Source organism: Vitis riparia, chromosome 18 (genome assembly GCF_004353265.1).
Source record: "Vitis riparia cultivar Riparia Gloire de Montpellier isolate 1030 chromosome 18, EGFV_Vit.rip_1.0, whole genome shotgun sequence".
Taxonomy (NCBI): Eukaryota; Viridiplantae; Streptophyta; class Magnoliopsida; order Vitales; family Vitaceae; genus Vitis; species Vitis riparia.
Genome location: NC_048448.1, coordinates 9,960,133 through 9,983,723, shown reverse-complemented (window position 1 = coordinate 9,983,723; position 23,591 = coordinate 9,960,133). Strand labels below are relative to the sequence as shown.

Here is a 23,591-nt window from a genome sequence, read left to right as displayed (position 1 = left end):
TAGAAAAAGAAAAGGGAAAACAATTATATTGAAATTTTGTAGTTTTATTGTAAGCGTAATGGGACATTGACAAAGTCTATCTCAAGAACATCTTTATCTTGGAAAATTGAATTAGAGAATTAGTTTTTTTTAAAAAAAATAGCAAATGGTTGATATTTTCTTAATTTTTAATTTCATAAATTGAAAAAAAATATCTTTTAAAATAAAAATAATAGTTCGAAAAAATTATATTGATATTGGAATTTTTTGGTTTTAAAAAAATATATTATTTTTATCCAAATAAGTGTAATTATCATATACCTTATAATTTCTCTATTTTCCACCCTCCAAACATATTTTGAGAAAATTCTAATTATGTTAAACTTTGTGCAACCTTTGAAAGACTTTATTCTTTTTGAAATCCTCAAATGTTCCTAATTACTCTAGAATTCTTTAGAATATCTTATGTAAAAGCTATATGGAAGGTATATAGGAACTCCACTTTCTTTTGTGGAGATATGGGCGTGTCGCCAATCTTCTATGGAAGCTTTAACTCTCTTATAAAAGCCAGGTGCCAGTAATGAAAAGTGCACTACCTTCCTGGATGAACTCCTAAGCTCGTAATTGAAATATGAGTTAACCCTATAATTTCTTTTAAGTCATTATATTTAAATATGAAAAAAAATTAAATAAAAAAATCTCTTAAAAAATGTTCACCATATGTACTATGGTGTTGGTACATCCAAGTAATCAGGCCAAATTGATTAAATAGGTTTCAGTGAGTGTTGATAAATATAAAATTGATAGGATATATTTTCATGAAATTAATTTATTTGATCAATCTAAAGTGTGCTAGAATCCTCTAGTGAGTCTGAGAAAAAAAAATCAGAACTCATGCTTGAGAAATTATTTTTCAATATTTTATGTATTTAAAATCAAATTTAAGAAGTCTACTTTATAGGAAAAATGTCAAAAGAAATTAAAGAATTCATTTGATAATTTAATTTTGTGAAACAAGTTTAGGTGTCAAAAACACAGTGAGAAATAAGCAAGTTAAAAGAATGGTTTTTATCTTTTATTTGAAAAACTATTTTTTGACTCGAACTAAATCCTACTAACATATTTAAAGAGTTTATAATACTATCCAAGCATTGAAATAATTTTGAGGGAGCTCTAAGTAATTCGATTTTAATTTTTCATTTCAAACGTCTAGCAATTGACCTTGGATCCACACTCCAGAAGCAGGCTGATTCATGAACTGTTGGTACAAGCCCATCAAATATACAAGCCCCATGCCCTACACTTACAGGGAGTTGGATGCTTCCATGGGCTACCCAATGCAAGATTCCCCTCAGGGTAATTAGGCTTTCCTGGATCATGTGGCTGTCCATCATCTACCACGTGTGATTAATAGATGTAAAGGGCATGACGATGTGCAGTCGTCTTTAGAGGCTTTTGAGAGCCCCATGGGTAACCTTTTGAGGCACGTGGGCAATCGATTTTTCCTACGTCTCCTCGACCATAGGTTGCTGAGGAGGTCATTAAACTATTTTGAAATATTTAATAGGTTATAATTTTTCAAATTTATCCGAATAAATCCTAGAAGAATCCACGCAAAACCCGATGGATTTGAGACGTGTTCCGAGAGATGGACATTTTGGACAATTTACTATAAAAATATTTTGATGATAAAAAGGTTTCATTTAAAAGGGTGGGAAGAAAAAAAACTCAGAAGACTACAAGTAAAATCAGCCAGGCATAATAGTGATAACCGATAACACCATCTGTTTGGATATAATTGTATACTAGTCATGTTTGGACCATATGGAAAAAGAATTCGATCTAGATTGGCCAGTCATAAGATCACCACCATGCCAACCAAACCCAGTTTGAAGATTGAATTCATGGGGGACCATTCGATTTTTCGCTGCGGGTGTCTTCTTCCTCTTGGATATAAATCATAGTCTAAGCATTTTGGCCAACATATGTAGAATGATTCATTGACTTGGTATGAAGAAAATGACATCCCGTTTTAGTGTCTTCTTGTTCCTCTGCATTTGTGGTGTGGTCTATTTTATAATTTTTATGTTTGTTTTGAATCTCAGATGGATGATCAGCCCAGGAAGGAGCACATGCCGACTTAGTCCCAACTCCCAAGATAATATAAGGGTCCGTTTGGTGTTACTGAAAACGACAACCATTTTCCGTCTTAATATCTACAAGAATAAAACACGCTTTCTAAGGTGTCTTTTATTTAATACATAAAATATCAAATTTCAAATATATTTTTTTATTTTTCATTTCTGACAAATCAACCGCAGCATTTAACAGATCCCTGATTAGAACGCAGTAGCAGACTGTTTTAGAAGTAGGAAGCGTCAAAAGGTAGGTCAATAACATTTTAGAAAAGGGGGTCCATCCGCAACAATGGTCAAGAGCTTGCATAGATTGGAATCTTAATCTGGACATGTGGTAGAGACGGTAAAAATGAAAAGGAATATAATAAACCATTAAAAGAGGCTGCCAACTAAATCAGATATGGATGACTGAATCCATGTTTGTATGTATGTTACAACCATTTTTGATGTAAGAATCCTTGAATCCGGACTTTCATGGCTCAACAAAGAGGAGAACCCTTTTCATATTCGATTACCAAGAATGGACGCTGAGTGGAAATGGATCCATATCCCACGACAAAAGGCAGAGTAAAACAAGGACAGGGATTCCAGGCTTTGGGTTGGAAGATGCATGAATAGTCACTGAATTAAAAGAGATTTTATTCTCCAGAGAAGGTGGACAAGTCAAAGCCAACCGCTTAATCCACGTGATATGACAAAAAATGGAGTCAGAATTCAGAAAGCCCTCCCTTAAAACATAAAACACACCTAGTCTTAGGGCCAACCACCCAGACCAGTATTTGCAGACAAATGGTTGCTGTGGCCTGACGGCAAGAATCAGAGTTGAAAATAGATTTATGACCGTAAACAACAGCTCCAATAAGAGAACAAAAAAGAGAAAAACCTAGATCTCAAATAGGGGAAGCTGTGTTCAGTACAATATTTGGTTCTACTTTGAGTTCATAACTTCCTGTGCTGATATATCTCTCTCTAGAGCAAACTCTACATTAAACTATAAATAAGTTTTTAAAAAAAAGAAAAAAAAGAAAAGAAAATACATTCAAAGAAATGACAACAAGAATAAACAAATTCATCTATTCCCAAAGAAAATCTCCCCAGGAAGAGCAAAAGAAACAGACCGCACAAAACTGCACCTTTGCCTACTTTCATGTTTGCTTCAGTATCTCATGCCAATTTTGGGCCTCAGAATTTGAAGAACTCAGGCCAGTAAGCACAAGTACACCAGCATTCAAGGATTTGCAATGGCAGCGGTGGGGTCCGTCTTCCTTCAAAATGGAAACAAAAACATTCATACAAGCCTCCAAGTTTTTTTACATTTCAGAACCCTCTGGCACTGTGGATAATCCATCCCCTTCAACAAATGATGAATTGAGAAACTTAGCCACAAAAGCCCACATCTTATACACGTCTTCAAAGTTAGTCAGGAAACTGAGTGATGCTGTAACAACCTCAACTCGGAAGAACATGTCTTTACCATCTTGCTTGCAATTGGCCATTGGCTTGCACAAAGCTGTATCTTCGGGATCTAATCCTCCTCGGTGCTGTTTTGGGCTGTCTACAATCCGGATATGGCTGAGGAAACCGATACCAAGAGATATTCCATTTTTCTCAGCCAATCTCTGAACAACTTCCGGGTGAATCATCCCTCCATGGCTGTTTCTCACGTTAAAGGCTACAGCTGCACCCCTCTCATATTTGATCTTTGGGCCGTATATTTGTACAAGAGGCACTCCCGTATCTAAGTCTGAACTGGATAAACGAAGTTGAAGCAATGAAGTCACAAGCCAATTGATCAGATACCGCAGTCTGAGGGTAGTTTTGTTAAGACCCAACATGTTAATGTGATCAAGATGCCGGCAAATTATCTCAGGCTCCCTCCTGCCCCACTCTAGGCCATCACCATAATCTCCTTCACTCATGGACTCATCGTCACCAAGGGTAGTTAGAGAAACTTCACCAGGCTCCAAGAATTGGCTCAAACTTTCTTTCTGGTTATCTTCCATGGTAAAAGATACCCTGCGGCCCATGCTTGCAGCTAAATCAGTCTCTTCCAAACCAAAAAATCTGCCACCAGCAAATCTATTTCCCTCCCTTCTTCCCAATAGTCTAAACTCACCCTCTGTCTCTCTTCTTATGGCACTTTCTTTTGTTTCTTGGCAACTTTCAGACATTGAAGTGTTCTCAAGGTTACCCCGTAGAGAGGCAGAAGTCCGGTTCCTGGTTCGAAATCCATTTACCGTAGGACTCAACTTACAACCAGTCAGCATAGTTTCTTCTCTACCATCAGGTTCTTCTTGAATCTCTCCAGCATGCTGTGAATCTGCCTTTTTCCCACTAGTTCCAAAAGCTGGGTTCAATTCTCCAAAATGTTCCTCTTCTGGGATCCCCTTAATCAGGTCTAGCTCCTGTGACACTGATAATACAGCCGCATCAAAAGATAACACAGGATCATCATGCAGTCTGAGATTTATCCTCCTGTCATCATATATTGGACTCTTCGACATGTTTAACGCTGGTTTTGGAGAGAGGTGCTTATTGTTTCTCCTGCCCGAAAACCATGAGGGTGGTAATGGTGAGCCTGCTTTCTGTTTGGTCAACTGGCCAGAATTATCTGAACCAAATGGACTCTGACCCAAATCAATCCAGTATGAGTTGTCTGATAACTCATCTTCACTGAAAATAGGACTTTTCATAACCTCACCAATCGAAATGCTTTCAGCTTCCTCAATAATAGTGCTTGCTCCATCCCTGTCTGAGCTGTTATCTTGATCCAACTCTGTCTCAAAAACATCCCTCACCTGAGTAGAAGTGAACACACCTGAAAAGGCAGGCATCTGTGAAGAGCCCCCATGAGTTTCAGTCATCAATTCTTCATCATCATTGCTTGCATTGTCGTTGTGCCCACCCAGTCCATCTAAACCATCCATAGAATCACTCAGGTATTGGGGAAAAACTGGTAGGATCCTCACCATTCCAGACCCAGTTCGCCCACACTGATTTTGCAGGCTTCCCATCACAGACTTCTTGATCAAGAGGCATCCAAATCCAGTAGGGTCAGACCCAAACACCCTGTAAAATGACGTGATTATAAAATCTGGCCGGAAGAGAGACAAGCCAAGTGAATCCATATCCTTGGGACCTAAGGATCCAGCGTCAAGCAAAACATGCCAATTGTTTTGTTGAGCAAGTGCCATCCACTGGTAAGAATACTTGGCCCCAGTAACCCTAGACTGAACAGGGAACACAAAAAGCCCAGCTGCAGAGTCCTTCTTCCTTCTCTTCTTGTTTGAGATCTGCTTTCTCAGTTCCCTCGAGCAGAGTTTCAGGGTTGGCCATCTAAACCAGGCACTGTAAACCTTTGCACCTTTTTCTTTAGCACTTTGAGCCATCCAATTCACAGACTGGCTCTCATGATCAAACATGGTCAACAGCCTTCTATTTGTTTGGAAAGGGTAAGATTCAGCGAGCAATTTAAATGCAGATCCTCTACTAACAGTAAAAACAAGGCCATACTCATTTTCAGGTATGTTCAAATAGTCCATAATCCTAGTCTTGATATCGTGCTCTACGGTACCTTTCTCGGCACCCCCATAAAGAGCATGGTTGCTCAGATTTGCAGTTATCTCTGATAAGCTAAATGCCGATGATTCCCAATTATGATGAGTTTGAAGGTAAGAAAATAGCCCAAAGCCACAGTAATCGAGGCATACCTTCGCATACAATTCAGCCAAGTGCTCGTACTCGTCTGACCTCAGCTGATCAATCTTTTCCGTGGATTGGAACTTGGGGTACATAGTGAGGAACTTGGAGAACGCATCACGTAGATTAGGAACGGAGTCTGCCGAGCAGAATACTCGCTCTGCTGCGAGAGCAGTGGCTCGCAAGAACTCCTTCTGAGCATGGAGCCTAGCAAGAGATCTCGAGCGCCCAAAGTTACCATCTTGATTAGCGGACTCAGAGTCGATATCTTGGGATTTTACGAGAGACCCATCTTCAGATGCCTCTTCAAGAGCCTCCCTGAGCTTGTTCTCCTGCAATTGCCGGAGAATCGAGGGCTTTCGCTTGACGTCCTCTGTCAAACCAGAACCATCTCTCCTCCTGCCCTTCTTGACCAAGATTAGGGCCGCACAGTGTGATATCGGTTTCCATAGTGAAATATGCATGAATGCTCCTCAATCTGACAGAAACCAAGAAAGCAAAACCAGCAGAGGGCTCAGCCCACAACCCCAAACTTTCTTTTATCTCATCTAACTTCCCCGAGTAAAGCGGATTGATTTCGAGTTTCAAAACACCGAAACAGAAAGCAAAAGTATTTCTGATAGTCCCAGAAATCAAATGTCTGCTTTTGAAAATCAAATCGTCAACCGCAGAGAATAAGATACATTCCGAGCTTTAGCTGTTCTTAGGGGAGTCTCCTTTACTTTAAACCTAAAGCATTCAAAACAACCACCAAAGAAGAGAAAGAGAAACAAAACAGAGAATCTTCGATTAAGACCCATAAATTCTGCAAGATCAGTAACACTCAGTCCAAAAGAAAAGAAAAGGAAAAGAAAACAAAAGCATGTTTGATTAGTGTATAACCTTTATTGCGATCAGAGAAACCCTAGCTTTAGCATCCTTGAAGGGCCCATAATTGAGAGTTTCAATTCGAATTCAACAACACCCCACTTGCAACACAGAAATTAAACAACATCCAGGCCTCAACCCCACCAAAGACGCACCACTCAGATTCAATCACATCAGAACAAAACCAGAAATTCGGTTTATAAATCCAACACTCGAAAATAAAAGACGAAAGTATCTCCCAAAAAACCCCAACACCCAACCACATTAATTATTGAAACCCTAGATTATACCCAGTACAGTTTTTTTTTTTTTTTTTTTAAATAAAAAGAAAACCAGAAAGCGTCCCAACCAGACCCAGTCAACACAAGAAAAAGAAAAAACCGAAACCCTAGAAAAATGACAAAGAATGTAGTAGAAGAAGAAGAGAAAGAGAAAACAAAAACAAGGCCTCCAAATTAGAAGAAGGAAAATCCCTGAAAACAGAGCAGAGAAAACAGTTCCAACCGCCCATCATCTTATTTCTCTCTTCCCCTCACCAACTCCTATATGCATTCACCTACATCTACAACTGCAGAGGAACACTACCCCTGTGGGCGGAAGGCAGCTGAATAATAATAAAATTAATAGAAGGCAAAGCCTTCAGCCTTGCAATTCCATCAATGTCTCATTTACTGCGCTGGTGAATCCAGACATGTCCGTATTGAATGCTCCACTCTTAGTCCCCACTCCCCACCATTTATTACTCCCTCCTCTGCCCCCCTCCCTCTCTCTTCTTTTTTCCCAAATTAACCCCCTCCCCCGCTCCTCCTCCCTCTCCCTTATTTTTACTCCCCTCCCTTGCTCACCCCTCCTCTCAATCCTCATTTACTGCTGTCTGAATCCCCACCAAATTCCTACGCTTTTCAGAAAAAAGCTTACTCCCTTTTGACTTCACCCACCTACCTGTTCTTCCATCCTTTCTAGCACTAATTGTGGTGAAGAAAAATGAAAAACTAGCTTCTGGGTATTTCAGAAATACAAAGAAATCTTACGAATGAAAAAAAAAAAATTTTAAATGCATGGACAACAACAAAGAAAACTGAAAATTTCCATACATCAAACGTCAGCCAAATCTATTTCATCCATAATTTTTTATATTTAAAATATTTCTCACTTATGATTAGATAAAGCATCATGACTGCTGGTTGAAAAATTGAGATGCGCATCTTGCAAAAAGCTGATGTTGAAGTTGCTCGATTCCAATTCATTCATAATTTACTCTCTCATTTATTATCACTGACAAGGATATTCTAATTCACCTCATCTCCACTAACCTCACTTTCCTTGCCATTATTATCCCCTTTATCACAATGTACGCTAGGTTGAGGATATTAATACTTCTCAAGAGCTTATTAATTCTGTTTGGTTATATAAAAATAATTTTTTGTTTTTAAAAATAAAAAATTATTTTTAAAATTTTCTAACATTAATCTTATTCTGAAAATAATTTTTAAAATATAAAATGATTTTTAGATCACAAATGGAAGTGATTTTTACCTATTTTTAAGAATAAAAAGAGTATATGAATTCATTTGATCGAAACTTGTTTTTAAAAATTAGTTTTTATTTTTAATTAAAAATTTTTTTTATAAAAAAAACAAGTTTCATGACCAAACAGACTTGGATTTTATTATATTTGTTTTTTCGTATTTCAACTTTTCAATTTAAAGTGTAGATGCTCTATTATTATTCAAAAAAAAGAAAGAAAAAAAAATGGCATTTGGGTAATTTCACACCTTTTTGACTTTATCAGTGGCGTCGAAGGCTCCAAATGCATACATCCAATGGGGTTAAGATTAAGGTTAGCATTGACTTGTTGCTTTCGCTGCTAATTACGGTTCCGCCCTCCCTCGTCTTTGGATTCCCACGAGTTTCCGAAGATTTTCAGTTCCTCGCCTCGGCCCGGGAAACGAAATGGAAGGTGAACGCCATTCCGATAATTTAGACAGGTTAACCTCGAAACTTACGTTGAAATATCAAATTATCGCGGCAACTTTACGAGAGGAAGTTGGTTTGACGAAGCCAACGAGATTCAAATGGTTGATAAGTCATGTGCGTCGCCAGAGGAGGTGGTGATGGTCTATGCGTTGACCATGAGGGGCACGTGATGGGTTTCCTTCCAGTGCGATATCCGCCCATCGCATTACGGTGGGGATCTTTTTCTATTTTTATTTTTATTATTATTTTCACTAAAAATTAAAAAATGTATTAAAATGCAAATAATTATATCAAATCAAACAGCTCAAATAATGAATTTCATGGTCTCTGCCCTATACTAATTGGTGGGCCTTCCCACACCATTCTTGTTTTGTACAAATTAATTTTTAATTCAAATATAATATTTATTTTTTAAAAAAAAAAGAATTATTATTTTTTGCCTTTTCTCTCCATGTCCAAACTGTCGTATCTAATCTATTTTTATAGCAAACGTAAAAAATGAGTTCGGTAATATGAAAGTTACATGAGCCTAACAAATTGGTGATAAATCGACGATTTGGACGAGATATTGGGTACAAGCTAGCAGTCTTTTTCTGTTGGTGATTAATTCATTTGCAATAAATGTGGGGTTTTTCAGTTCTTGTGGTGGGCAGGATTGCAGCAAAGCTTTTAATTCACCTTCAACCAGCTCTTTCCATTCCATTATTGACTAGCATGGCTCATTTTTTCTGTTCTCTTTTTGGGTAGATCATAGACACGTTTCTTTCAATTTTATTGCAAATCCCTTTCCCTATCCAAGAAGGTGAGATAGTATTTTAGCTGTGGACTCTGTAAAAATATTCATATCCTTGATTTGGTCAATGCTTGAGAATCAACAAGCTGTATTCAAAGCCAAGTAAAATATATTTTTAGGGTTTGTCAGCAGATGTGTTTCTGTGGAGTTTTGATAGTTTCAACACTATCTTCCACCCAAAGTCACTGCTTGATTGAGTTACACTTTTGAAGCATTTTTGGGAAGAGGATAAAAATATCTCAACGAAGAGGTTTTTAAAATTTTTGCATTGAAGTTTGGAGATTGTTTGGCCTCAACCCAAATCTGTTTTTATTATTTACACTCCCCAAAACAAGATTCCCCCTTTTTTCTTTTAGTTTGTGCTTTGGAGTTTGGACTTTGCCCTACTCCCAAACACACCCTTGGATTGTGCCACACATCCTTTCTTTTGCCTGCATATCCCAAACCATCTCTCAGCAAAAACCTACAATACTGACACTAACTTTGCATTTTGATTCACTCTTTTATTTTAATTTATTTATTTAATGCAAGAGAAACAGAGCAGCAGCTGAAACAAGGCACTGGCATGCTTAGTTTGTACTTATATGCAACTAACCTTCCTTTGTTTTCACAATCAATTAATAAAAAAATCACATGTGGGGTGGACGTAATCATCCACTAATAAATGAATTTGGGTGGACTTCCATAAAGTCTAATTGCAAACTGATGAATTCCATAATGTCACTTCTTTCAAATGAGGAAGTTTTCATTAAGGGCTTTTACTTGCCTTTTATTTTATCACATGATTCATAGCATCGAGGGTCATTTATCAATGTTATCATATCAGTACTGGGTCTGAATGAATGAACGAATGTAGGTGCCCCAATTAATAACCGAAGTTGGGGATCCATGCTGTGTGGCTCGAGCCACGATGCTTCAGTTCCTCACTTAGCATGCGCATGGCCCCTAATGTCCAAGTGGATCAATTAGATTTTGGAGCAGAAAGACATCACCTTTCGCAATGGCGAATGCCGAGTGTTGAGTAATTGAGTAGAGTGCCTTTTTATTTATTTATTTTTTATGTAGATGTGTAGGGTTTTTTCTTTGGGTGCTTTAGCCCTTTTGTTTTTGGTTGAATCGCTTTTCCTATGATGTCGATTCCATTCAAATTCTGCTTTGGTATATAAAGTTCACCAATATCTAAGTGAGTGAGGATAGTGGGGTCACAAAAGCTCAATATCCATCTTTGATTCTCGAGACGAGACAGCCATGCAAGTTTTTGTGGGTTATGTCTTTTCTTATGGAGCAACTAAAAGATGGATGTAATTTTCAATGGGTCGTGGGAGTGGATTTTCATGTATGCCACTGTGGGCAATGTGAGTTGGCAAGTCCTGGGTTGGGTGGTCCAAGTCCTCATTCCATACAAAAATAAATCAATGAATGGATGACGCTTCATACGAACTACATTTTAGATCATGTTAGACCAATTATCCACGTTAGGTCAATCAATTAAGAATTATGAACAACTTGTAGCCTCACTCCATACTGCAAACTCTGAGCCCATTGGCTAGTTGTCAAGTGGCAGTTGAAAGATTCCAAATATTACAATGAAAAACACAGGTTGACTAATGATAACAGGCTCTTGAAATGGAAAGCAAAGAACTGATGATGGTGACAGAGAACTTAAGAAAGCTCAGTCATCCTAGACATCTCAAGAAATAAGAGTCTTAGACTCTGCATTTTATACGTACGTTTAGGTGTTTCTTGTGAATTTGAGTTTGATTCTCTGAGGATTAGATGTTCTGTAGGCAATACTGTATCGATACGTCCAGATTGTACGAGTCTTGCCTCTCGAGTCATCAGTCATCATTCATGACTCTGTAGGAGGGACGAGGTGGTCCAAACTGGGCCAGCTCGCAGGCTTGCATTGAGCCATAGTCACCTTCGGATGGGCCCAAATCCAGCCACATCCAAAGGAACAGACCAGACCCAGTCCAAATTCCTACCTCCTAAAGTAAAATTTAAATTGTTATTATTATTTACATATTCTGTAGAAGTTTATTCTTTAAATGGATTTTATTCTTGAGAAAACTTGCTGTGGAAAGTCTAGTTGGGCTATGGACTTTAAGCAATTTCCCTATATTTACCCTGTAGCTTCTCTAGACACAAGATGACCAACCAATATCCGCCAGTAGCAACCAGAGGAACGGTCGCCCCATGATCATAGGTTCCTTAAGATAGGTCTCACCTCAAAGCAAAGGAGGCATTGGTCCATGAAAACATTTTGGCAGTTGGTGGTTGACTTGGTCGTTGGTTGTTGGTTAGTTTATTAACGGTTAATTTTATATTTAGGCAATGACCAATATTGAAGGGCTAAATTGCTAAACCGTACTTAAAAATAAGGGGGTACCTCTAAATCAAACAAATTATTCGAAACCATAGATGCGCGAAATGTATTGTGCGTAAGGGACAACACCTTGTATTCTGGTGCCAGAGAGATTGTTGCAAAGCCTCTTAAAAGCTACCAATCCACGTGGGTGAGCCCCAAGTTTTGAACCAGTACCCCACATTGATCGTCTCTTTCCTATAAGCAGCTCTGGGCATCTCCAAGGTGGCGCCCTATTGCAGTCCCTCCAAAAAATGCAGGCCTCAGGCTGCTTCCTGTTGCTCTCTCTTCTCCTCTCGTCTCCCTTGTCATCATTCTCCTTGGCTCTATCTGATGAGGAAGCCTCTCTTATTGCTCATCGCCAACTCTTAGCCATTCCTAAAGATGGTGACTTGCCCAATGACTTTGAATATGAGGTAGATCTTGTAGTAGCCTTTGCCAACGCTAGGCTGCGGCAAGCCTACATTGCACTCCAAGCTTGGAAACATGCTATGTACTCTGACCCATTTAACACCACCTCCAACTGGGAAGGGGCCAATGTTTGTGCTTACAAGGGCGTTTTCTGTGCACCAGCACTTGATAACCCGAAATTGAGTGTGGTCGCTGGTGTGGATCTTAACCATGCTGACATTGCAGGGTATCTCCCAGTGGAGTTGGGTTTGATGACTGATCTTGCTCTTTTCCACATTAATTCCAACCGGTTCTGCGGGATCATTCCCAAGAGTTTCTCTAGGCTTACAATTCTCCACGAGCTTGATGTTAGTAACAATCGGTTTGTGGGTCCTTTTCCAACAGTGGTTCTATCAATTCCTGCTCTCAGGTACCTTGATCTCAGGTATAATGAATTTGAAGGGGAATTGCCTCCTGAACTCTTCGATGAGGATCTTGATGCGTTGTTTGTGAACCATAACCGGTTCACATCCAATATTCCTGAAACTCTGGGCCACTCTCGGGCCTCCGTTATTGTGTTTGCCGGCAACAAATTTACAGGCTGCATTCCACGCAGCATTGGGCAGATGGGGAACACTCTGAATGAGATTATATTTGCAAGCAATGATATGTCGGGATGCCTCCCAACTGAGATTGGAATGCTGCGAAATTTAACAGTTTTTGATGCGGCATCGAACTCATTTACGGGCATATTGCCGAAAAGCTTTAATGGGCTTAAACAAATTGAGCATTTGAATGTTGCCCATAACACGCTGACAGGATTTGTGTCAGATAGCATATGCAACTTGTCTAGCTTGTCCACTTTCACATTCTCCTACAACTACTTCAAAGGTGAAGCCAAAGCATGCGAACCGCCTTCCAGGACAGACATCACGCTGGATGATACAAGCAACTGTTTACCAGACCGCCCAAAACAGAAGTCCGCAGCAACTTGCAATCCGGTGGTTAGCCGGCCAGTTGATTGTAGCAAGGCCAAGTGTGGGGGTGGTGCATCAACACCCTCTCCCTCTCCATCAAGTCCTCCAGGCGACAAGGCCTCACCCCCACCACACACTACGCCTTCTACCACTCCAAAACCATCTCCCACGCCATCTCCAAAGTCAACACCATCGCCTTCAAAGCCATCTCCCACACCATCTCCACCAAAACCCTCACCCTCACCCTCACCTCCAAAGTCAACTCCCGCACCATTTCCACCCTCACCATCACCCCCAAAACCATCTCCAGCGCCATCTCCAAAATCATCGCAGACTCCATCTCCAAAACCCTCACCTTCACCGTCACCTCCAAAGTCAACTCCAGCACCATTTCCACCCTCACCATCACCCCCAAAACCATCTCCAGCGCCATCTCCAAAATCATCACAGACTCCATCTCCAAAACCCTCGCCTTCGCCACCAAAGCCATCTCCAGCACCGTCTCCAAAATCATCCCCGTCACCGCCAAAGCCCTCACCGTCTCCAAACTCATCCCCATCACCCCCAAAACCATCACCGTCACCACCAAAACCATCACCGTCACCGCCAAAACCCTCACCGTCTCCAAACTCATCCCCATCACCCCCAAAACCATCACCGGCACCACCAAAACCATCACCGTCACCGCCAAAACCCTCACCGTCTCCAAACTCATCCCCATCACCCCCAAAACCATCACCGTCACCACCAAAACCATCACCATCTCCAAAATCATCACCATCACCTCAAACACCATCTCCGAAATCATCTCCATCACCCACTCCAAAAGCATCCCCATCTCCATCTCCAAAATCTTCGCCGTCACCACCAAAACCGCCTTCTCCTGCTGCAAACCCTCCTAAACAACCTTTTGCACCGACTGAAGCACCAGGGCCATCCCCCGATCCCAATGCTCAATCTCCAGTTCCAATGAGGCGTCCCCCTCCAAGATCTTGGCACTCCCCTCCACCTCCACTCCACTCTCCACCCCCACCACCCCTCCACTCCCCTCCACCTCCACTCCACTCTCCACCACCACCACCCCTCCACTCCCCTCCACCTCCACTCCACTCTCCACCACCACCAAATCTCCAATCCCCTCCACCGCCACTCCAATCTCCACCACCACCGCCCTTCCACTCCCCTCCACCTCCACTCCGCTCCCCCCCACCACCAGTTTTCTCACCTCCACCACCCGTCCACTCCCCTCCACCACCACCTCCTCCTGTGTCCTCCCCACTATCCCCTCCACCGGCTGACGACTTCATTCTTCCCCCACATCTTGGCTTCGAGTACTCCTCCCCACCACCACCAATGTTCCCAGGTTACTAAATGGTTGGGCGCTCTCCTATTAGTTATACAATCTTACAACCTACACCCACTTTTGTTAGTAGTTTGTAGTTAGTGATACAAGCAGGGATACAACAAAACACACTTACCTGCAGATTGTAAATCTCATATCCACAGCGGAAAGTGTTTGCAATGTTCATTTCCCCTGTTAATATTCTTGTAATTTCTCTTTAACGTGTGTTGTGCATGGACCAAATCAGCCCTCCACCATCAGCCCTTTGTCCGCTACGTCCTCATGCATGCGCGCGCCAGCTTCCAACTTGAATTGCTCAGAGGGGACATCATCTGTATATCATGTCATCTTGTAGCATATCAAGGAATTGGTTTTCTTTTTCAGTTTTAATTTGGTTTACAATCACAACAAATTGTAACTATTGTAGAAAGAGAGTATGTGTTTGATGGGAATCATGGGATGGTATCAAAATCTTTGGTCTTTTCGATAGGAGTGAGACTATTCTCGAGTGAACCTAATGGGTCAATAAGTGAATATATCATAACAATTTAATACTCCTCATATTGCACCAAAGTCTTTCATCTTTTTATAAGGAGTCACGATACATTTGAGTAAACCTAGTGAGGTGATTATATCAGAATAATTTAATATTAAAAAATGTCAATGTAGCCTTCCCATAAGAGTCAATACTTAATTACCACAATGAGCAAAATAAAAAAAGAATGATGGCTCTAATTTTGTGTCTCATGTTATAATTAGAGAATGATTAAGTCTTATATTCAAATAAATTATTTTTTTTAATTTTGAAATCGCAATAAGATTTATGTTCTTATTTATAATTCTCTATAAATAGAAATTTTTGCCTTTCTTCTCCCTGCAACTCTCCGCCCCAATACCCATTCTCACTTCTTAACCTATTTTTTTTCACTTTATTTTATTTTCTTTATTATTATTATATTTATGTTTGTTTGTGGGCTGAAATTAGGCTTGTGCATTTATATTTATTTGTGGGTATTATTATTATTATTACTATTTTTTCTTTATTTTTCTTGATTTGATTTTAATAGTAATTATTATTGAAATTAGCTTGTTCATTTATGTTTGTTTGTGGGCCTTATATTTGATCTTTGTTAATTAGTATGAAATTTATGTTAAGTTATTATTGGAAAATTAATATAAAATTTGGGCTAATTTATTGTTGGTGAATTAATTTGGAATTTGTTAATTTGGGTTAGATTAATTAATAATTTATATAATTTTACTCATTTGAATAATTTAATTTAGATATGATATAATTTTGTGCTATATTTTGGATGTGAGTTTGCATATTAAATTGAGTTGATTTTGGTTGTGAATTTAAGTTTACGTATTAAATTAGGCTTAGATTATAGGATATTAAATTTAGGTCTAATGAGATTTATTTTAATTTATCATGTTTTGAGTTTGATTAATTGAGCTTAAATTTTGGCTATTAATTTATAAATTTTATATTAAGGCCTATGACATGTGAGATATTTTTTGTTGGGTTATATTTGCTAATTTGAGCCCATTTTTAATTGGTGAAATTTATCGGATTAATTTGAAGTTTGGATTTAGGTTTAAATATTTGTTTTGGACTTTGTATATTTTTGGATATTTACACTTTGGACTATTTTTGTTTTTGCATAAGTCTATTCTGTTAGCTAAGTACAGATTTATGTCACGTGGAGTATGAAATTTCATGAAAGAAAGTGAGATTCGAAAATATTTTAAATGGAACATTGAATTTCTTGTAAGTTTATTTGGGTACATGTTTTATTCTCAACTTTTATTTGGTTTTATTTCTATTAATTATTGTAAATATTCGTTTGTATATATTTATTGAGTGTTTACAAAATTGAATATCGAATAAATCAGAAATTTTGTTTAAATAAAAAAAAATAATTCAATAAATATGTTTTAATAAAATAATAATTTTAAAATATTATTCTTAATAAAAGAAAGTCTTTTTATTAATAAAATTTTAGAAAAATCCAAAAAAATTGTTTTTAATATAATTTGAATTTTTTAAAATAATAATTGTCCAAAAAATTCTTTGTTTAATAAAAATTGTTTTGTAAATAAATTTGTCCCAAAAATTAATTTTTAATTAAAAATTATTTTGCAAATAAAGTCATATTTTTTTTAATAATTTGTATATAAGTCATTTTTATTAAATGAAAACAAATTGAAATATTTTTGTAAATAAAATTGTAAACATTCGTTCTTTTCTAGTAAAAGCAAGTAAAAATAATTTTTGTTGTCAAATTGAAATTTTGTAATAAATTCTTTTGATATAATAAGTGCAATTAACTTAAAAAAAAATTAAATGCAAATGAAATTGAATCAAGTCAATAATTGAAAATAAATTGAAACTCTTTTTTGTAAATAAATAAATTGAAATCATTAATTTAAAATCATTTTTAATAAAATCCTTTAAAATTTCTTGAAAACTTTTTTTTTAGTTCAATAAATCATTTTGCATAATTCTCTTATTATTTATTTTGTATATTTTTGTAATTAGATTTCATCCTTATTTTTGTATATATTGATTTTTATTATGACTTGTACATTGATTATTTTTCTTGGTATTCATAATTAATTAATTAATTGTCACAATTCCCTTAATTCATTTAGTAGAGACCGTATGTATGCGGGTTTAGAGGGATGGTACGACTCATCATCGTACTTTCCCAATAGGTAACCTGACTCCTGAATCAAAACTCGATTTTTTACAGATCTGTTTTTTCCTTTAGGAGTCACATATGGTTTTTTTTGTTTCTTATTTTGTTTTCCTTTAAAAGAAAAAAACAAAAATAAGTGGCGATTCCAAAGTATTTTTCTAAAAATTATATTTTTCACAAATAAATAAAAAACGAGTTTCTTCGTCGAGTGGGGACTCACGTGAAAAACGCGGGTCCACACATTACCTCATCATCACATAATATTTCTATCAATCTAATGACTCACAACATGTTTGTAACGACCCGCACCCAACCATGTAGATATTGTCCGCTTTGGGCCCAAGAAGGCCCTCACGGCTTTAAAACGCGTCTACTGGGTTAAGAGGAGCCTCTACATATATAGAGGCAGGAACTTGCTCCCCTATCCGATGTGGGACATCACAAATACCCCCCCATATAGACACAACGTCCTCGTTGTGTCCCATGGGATTGAGGAGCCAAACAGACAGACACCCCTTATGGAGCCAAACAAACCCCCACATCGGGGTCGGGGATCGGCTCTGATACCATTTGTAATGACCCGCACCCAACCATGTAGATATTGTCCGCTTTGGGCCCAAGAGGGCCCTCACGGCTTTAAAACGCATCTACTTGGTTAAGAGGAGCCTCTACATATATAGCGCCAGGAACTTGCTCCCCTATCCGATGTGAGACATCACAAAATTTGTAACGACCCGCTCCCAACCGTGTAGATATTGTCCGCTTTGGGCCCAAGGGAGCCCTCACGGCTTTAAAACGCGTCTACTTGGTTAAGAGGAATCTCTACATATATAGCGCCAGGAACTTGCTCCCTTGTCCGATGTGGGACATCACAAACACCCCCCCATGCAGACACAACGTTCTCGTTGTGTCCCATGGGATTGAGATTGTGGGGCCAAACAGACAAACACCCCTTACGGGGCCAAACAAACCCCCACACCGGGGTCAGGGATCGGCTCTGATACCATTTGTAACGACCCGCACCCAACCATGTAGATATTGTCCGCTTTGGGCCTAAGAGGACCATCACGGCTTTAAAACACGTCTACTTGGTTAAGAGGAGCCTCTACATATATAGCGCCAGGAACTTGCTCCTTTATCTGATGTGGGACATCACAATGTTGGTGTATACTCATTTATCAATACTTGCAAAGTGAACAACAAACATCAACTAATAATTACTTTAGCCTCATTATAGGTAAGGAACGAAAGAATTGCTATTATCACCAAATGATTCAAGAAAGAAATCCCTTCACTACATTTTCGGTGCTAAATCAAGTAGAGGTTCAAAGTCCAATTTATCCAATTGAAAAAGGAAACATAAAGTTTCATCTAAGTGTTCAAATTCCTATATTTCTCCTTATTCAATGGTTATGCTTGTCATGACAATGTTGCCTCAATAGAAATAAAATTGGTTCAAATGACATTAGATAATTGTTGTGCTCATTAAAACTATTAATGAAAAGGATTTTTATATATTGTTTCTCTCCTATGATTTTATGCCCAAGGAGGATATGCATGATGACTCCATGTTGGCACAAGGTCAACGACAAGCCAATGAACTTGCTTTAGTGGCTTTGCTATTAATTTGGTCAATAGTTTTAAGATATGATAACAAATATTATTAGAGCATTGTATGAAGGTCTATCACAAAGTATGTTAATTTACTTGAAGCCTTCCAGTAAAAGAATTGACAACTTAAAAATAACTATTGTTATCAACTTCTTAAGTTTCTATAATTTTGATGAAAAAGGCAATACTAAGTACGTATTTTTTTTATGTTGAAACATGCAACAATGCTAACACCGAAGGTAATATCAACTATTTTGTGCACTTCGTTTAAGAAAACACCTTTGGTACACAAATTTAGATCCTAAATGCATCGACAATTGAGATCAAATGGAATATGAATTCTTGAACCATTTTTACAACACTCATAGGATTCTAAGCATAATGAAACTTAGTAACACAAAGTAGTGGAAATATGAAAAATATTAGGAGTAGAAATGTGCATACTAGGTATGATTATCAAAGACTCTTGTATAATCCTCATGGAATTAAGCCTTATACCTTTGAAAATAAGTCTTACAAACTTGTGACATGGAGGTCAACATTACTAGTTATACTGCAAAACAAGATTTTATTTTTATAAGAAAATGACTGATAAAAAATATTTTAATAAAATTTGAAGATCATTCTATTGACCACAAAAACACAAATATGTTAAATCTACTTGACTTCTACATGCATGTATTTTCCTAAGAATCAATTGTACTTTTATACTCAAACAATCATTTCTTTAATACAACAACCACCCATAATTTTATACTTCTTCTCTTGGCAGGGTCTTGGGTCAACTTCTTTCTTATTTGGCCCTAATAGTTATTTAGCACTATCCTCTTTTATAATTTAATTTACCTTAATTTAAAAAGTCAATAATTATCTCTCAGGAATTTATTTATTTATAACAATAATATAATTAAACAAGTACTTACCGTTAATAACTAATCTCATTTATTTTTTTAAATTTTCTGCACCTCCCATGGGTTGGGTGATCCTATTAATTAATCCAATTCATATCAAATTATTTCCAAACGGGCCTACATTGATTTGCTTAGAATCCCAATACGTTTGGGCCACTTTCAATTTTTTTGCCTCACATTGAAGGAGTGGTCTCCATTGTTTTACCAATAATTAAAATTCTTCTCTCTTTCCACTCTATGCTGGATTAATTTGATAGTCATAATTTTTAATTACATCTGATTTTATTATTTATTTATTTTATTTTTATGGTACATTTGATGCCCATGCCATTTTTTAAAAACTAAGTTTTTATGGAGATTAGAAAATATTCCATTTTTAAAAATATTTTTATGATTAGTTCAATAATATATTATTTTTTTATCACATTAAAATTTAGGTTAATTTCATATACACCCGACATGGTAAAAGGATTTAGAGTACGTTTAGGAGTGATTTTAAAAAGTGTTTTTACCATTTTTAACACTTGAATAATAAAAATTTTCAACTATTAAAAGTATTAAACACACTTTGTAGAATTATTACCAAATGGGATCTTAATGTAATTGTATTTAATGATTTTCTAAAAAAAAAAATTTATAAAAACGTATTTATATAAATGTTATTTGACAAAATTTGAAACTAATGATAATTAAGAGCTTGTTTGGTAGTACTTTTTAAAAATGTTTTTAGTTGTAAAAATACTTAAAATTGTTTTAAAGGTAAAAAAATAAGTGTTTGATAATATTTTGAAAAACACTTTTGAAAATTTAGAGAAAACACTTAAAAGTGTTTTTGAGAGAAGCACTTGGGAGGGTTTCTTTAAAAAAATTTCATATATTCTTAAAATACCTTTTCCAACTATCCTCCATTTCTTTTTCACTATTTGATTCCTCCTCATTCTCTTCTTCTTTTTTTCACTCCCCTTTCATAAAAATGATTTTTTGAGTTTTTTTTTAACTGTATAAATGTTTATATATATTTTTTGTAATAAAACTTTTCCATTTATTATGATATTTTCCCTTTTTAATCAATATCCTTTTTAGTAATTTACTATTAAAAAATGGTTTTATACTTATACAATATATTATCAAAAACACTATTTTAAATTTCTCATAAAAGAGTTTTTCACATAAGTACGATAAAAAGAACACTTTCAATAAAAACATTTCCTTTAAAAGTAGTAGGACCGTAAATATATTTATGTGAAATCTTGGGGGATATGAGTGAAATATATTAGATACCTCTTTTTCCAAAATTATCCAATTCCCTTTTCTCTTCTCTTTTTCTTATTTTTTTTCTAAAGAAACTGACCTTTCCCGTCTCTTTTCCTTATTTTTCCTAAAGGAACCTATCATAATGTGGGTTTCCTCATCCTTTCATGTTATGTTCTTTAAAGCATGAGAATCATTTGAAAATTGGATTTAAATGCACTTCCACATGTTAATGGAAAGACATGACATTTTAAGGAGTTTTGGGTCAAAATGACTTATTTATTAAAAAAAATATAACATCTAACCACTTTTTGAAACTTATGTTCAAATTGGCATCTTTGGTGTCACGTAGGCGCTGTGTTATTAATTATTTTTTTCATCATTTTAGTTAAAGCCTCACTTGACAACTAAAGCTTCAATTTTGAATTAAAGTCTCAGTTGATAATTGAGGTTTCATTTTTGAACTAAATCTGTAGTTGCCAACTGAGATTTTAGTAAATTTTTTTTAAAAAAAATTAAAATTTAATTAAAAATTATTAAATTACAATTTACGATTGAAATTAAATAATAAATTATTTATAATTAAACTTAAGAATCTAGTATTACTTTAACAAACATAAATTGATAAATAGAAGATATTATAAATGAATATTTTATTTATTAATAAATTAATAATCTTAAAGGTTATAAATAAATTGTAATTAAAATATTATTACAGTATATATTTTTAATTTCAATAATAAATTATAATTTAATAGTTTTTAATTAATTTTGAAAGTAAAAAATAATAATAATTGAAATCCCAGTTAGCAACTATAGCTTAAAAGTATACTCTTATTTTGATAAAGATAAATTTGTCATAATACAAATAAATTAATATCTTAAAAAACAACAAATTAAATATCTTAAATTAATAAATTATACAATTTCATATATTATTTATATGTTATATAAATTTATTATTTTAAGATTATTAATTTATTAATAAATAAAATATTTATTTATAATATCTTCTATTTATTAATTTATGTTTGTTGAAGTAATACTATATTCTTAAGTTTAAATATAAATAATTTATTATTAAAGTATATATTTTTAATTTCAATAATAAATTGTAATTTAATAGTTTTAAATTAAATTTGAAAGTAAAAAAAAAATTATAATTGAAATATCAGTTATCAACTACGGCTTAAAAGTATACTCTTATTTCGATAAAGATAAATTTGTCATAATACAAATAAATTAATATATTAAAAAGCAAAAAATTAAATATATTAAATTAATAAATTATACAATTTTATATATTATTTATATGTTATATAAATTTATTATTTTAAGATTATTAATTTATTAATAAATAAAATATTCATTTATAATATCTTCTATTTATCAATTTATGTTTGTTGAAGTAATACTAGATTCTTAAGTTTAAATATAAATAATTTATTATTTAAGTATATTTTTAAAATTTCAATCATAAATTATAATTTAATAATTTTTAATTAAAAAAAATTAACTAAAACCTTAATTCACAATTGACTTTAGTTCAAAAATGAAGTCTCAATTGGCAATGGTGACATGGTGCTTATGCTGGCATAAAAAAGGCCAATTTGATATAAGTTTTAAAAAGTGGTTAGATATTATATATATATATATATATAATAAATGGGTCATTTTGACCCAAAACTCCATTTTAAGAATGGTTATCTTTATCTAAAGAAAGTTTTTTCTAGTGGATTATTTGATAGGAATCATATTTTTATTAAGTAAGATATTCTTATTAACTACTCCCCAACTTTTCCTTTTGTGAAAGCACCATTTAAATGCATTACTATAAAACTGAAATATTTAATAGTTTATGTAAGTAAATTTTGGGATTTTTTTTCTAAAAATAAAATATAAATATGCTAAAAGTGATAATAATTCTTAATACAAGAATTAATATATTTTAAAATTTTCAAATGCAAACTAGAGAAAAAGCCATTATCGAGAAACTTATTTGATAAGATATTAAATAAAAATTAAAAAATTCTAATCTTATTTGACAATGAATAATGAAAAAGAGTTTAAAAAAAAAAACTTCAAATATATTAAGGTAGTAAAAAATATGTTAGGATAATAATTTCATTAAAAAAGTGAAAATAAAATAATAAAAGGAACAAATAAGTTTGAATGTTTAATAGATGTGGATAAAATCAATAAATATAAATATTAATTAGATTTTATAAATTGTTTTATTTATTTTATGAAATCTTAATGTAATTATATTTGTGAGTAAAATTTATTAAAAAACCAAATAAAATTTATAAATATTTTTTACCTTATATTTATTTATAAGGAAATGCAATAACTTGTCGTTTTTTTTTTTTGTGAAAATAATTTTTTTTTTTAAAGTACACGTAAATATTTAAAATAATTAAGGATGGTTAGGTGAAAAATATTTCTTCCCATTCAAGCAATTAGTTATTTTCTATATACAACGTATGGGGGGGAACTTGGGCAGATGGCAACAACCATTTGAAAAGTGCCAAATTTTTTTCCCCTGCAAAAATTTACAGATAAGTCTGGAATCCGAAGGTGGCCGCCAAA

At 35.1% G+C, this 23,591-nt stretch overlaps 2 protein-coding genes across 4 annotated transcripts; one reads left to right on the top strand and one right to left on the bottom strand.

Annotated features, from left to right (window-relative positions):
- Positions 1-2,921: 2,921 nt before the first annotated feature.
- On the bottom strand, positions 2,922-7,376 carry LOC117906812. Of its 3 annotated transcripts, none has more exons than XM_034820026.1 (2): positions 6,699-7,376; positions 2,922-6,621 (listed from the first exon to the last, which is right to left on the bottom strand). In XM_034820026.1, the coding sequence occupies exon 2, from the start codon at positions 6,278-6,280 to the stop codon at positions 3,428-3,430; it is 2,853 nt and encodes a 950-aa protein (XP_034675917.1). In that variant the 5' UTR covers positions 6,281-6,621; positions 6,699-7,376; the 3' UTR covers positions 2,922-3,427. The 3 variants fall into 3 exon arrangements, with proteins under 3 accessions (XP_034675917.1, XP_034675916.1, XP_034675915.1); XM_034820025.1 differs by having other exon boundaries at positions 2,922-6,599; XM_034820024.1 differs by having other exon boundaries at positions 2,922-6,545.
- Positions 7,377-11,867: 4,491 nt separating this feature from the next.
- Positions 11,868-15,002, top strand: LOC117906242 (pollen-specific leucine-rich repeat extensin-like protein 1). The gene is made up of 2 exons (XM_034819221.1): positions 11,868-13,508; positions 13,626-15,002. The coding sequence occupies exons 1-2, from the start codon at positions 12,073-12,075 to the stop codon at positions 14,554-14,556; spliced, it is 2,367 nt and encodes a 788-aa protein (XP_034675112.1). The 5' UTR covers positions 11,868-12,072; the 3' UTR covers positions 14,557-15,002.
- The last annotated feature ends 8,589 nt before the right edge of the window (positions 15,003-23,591 follow it).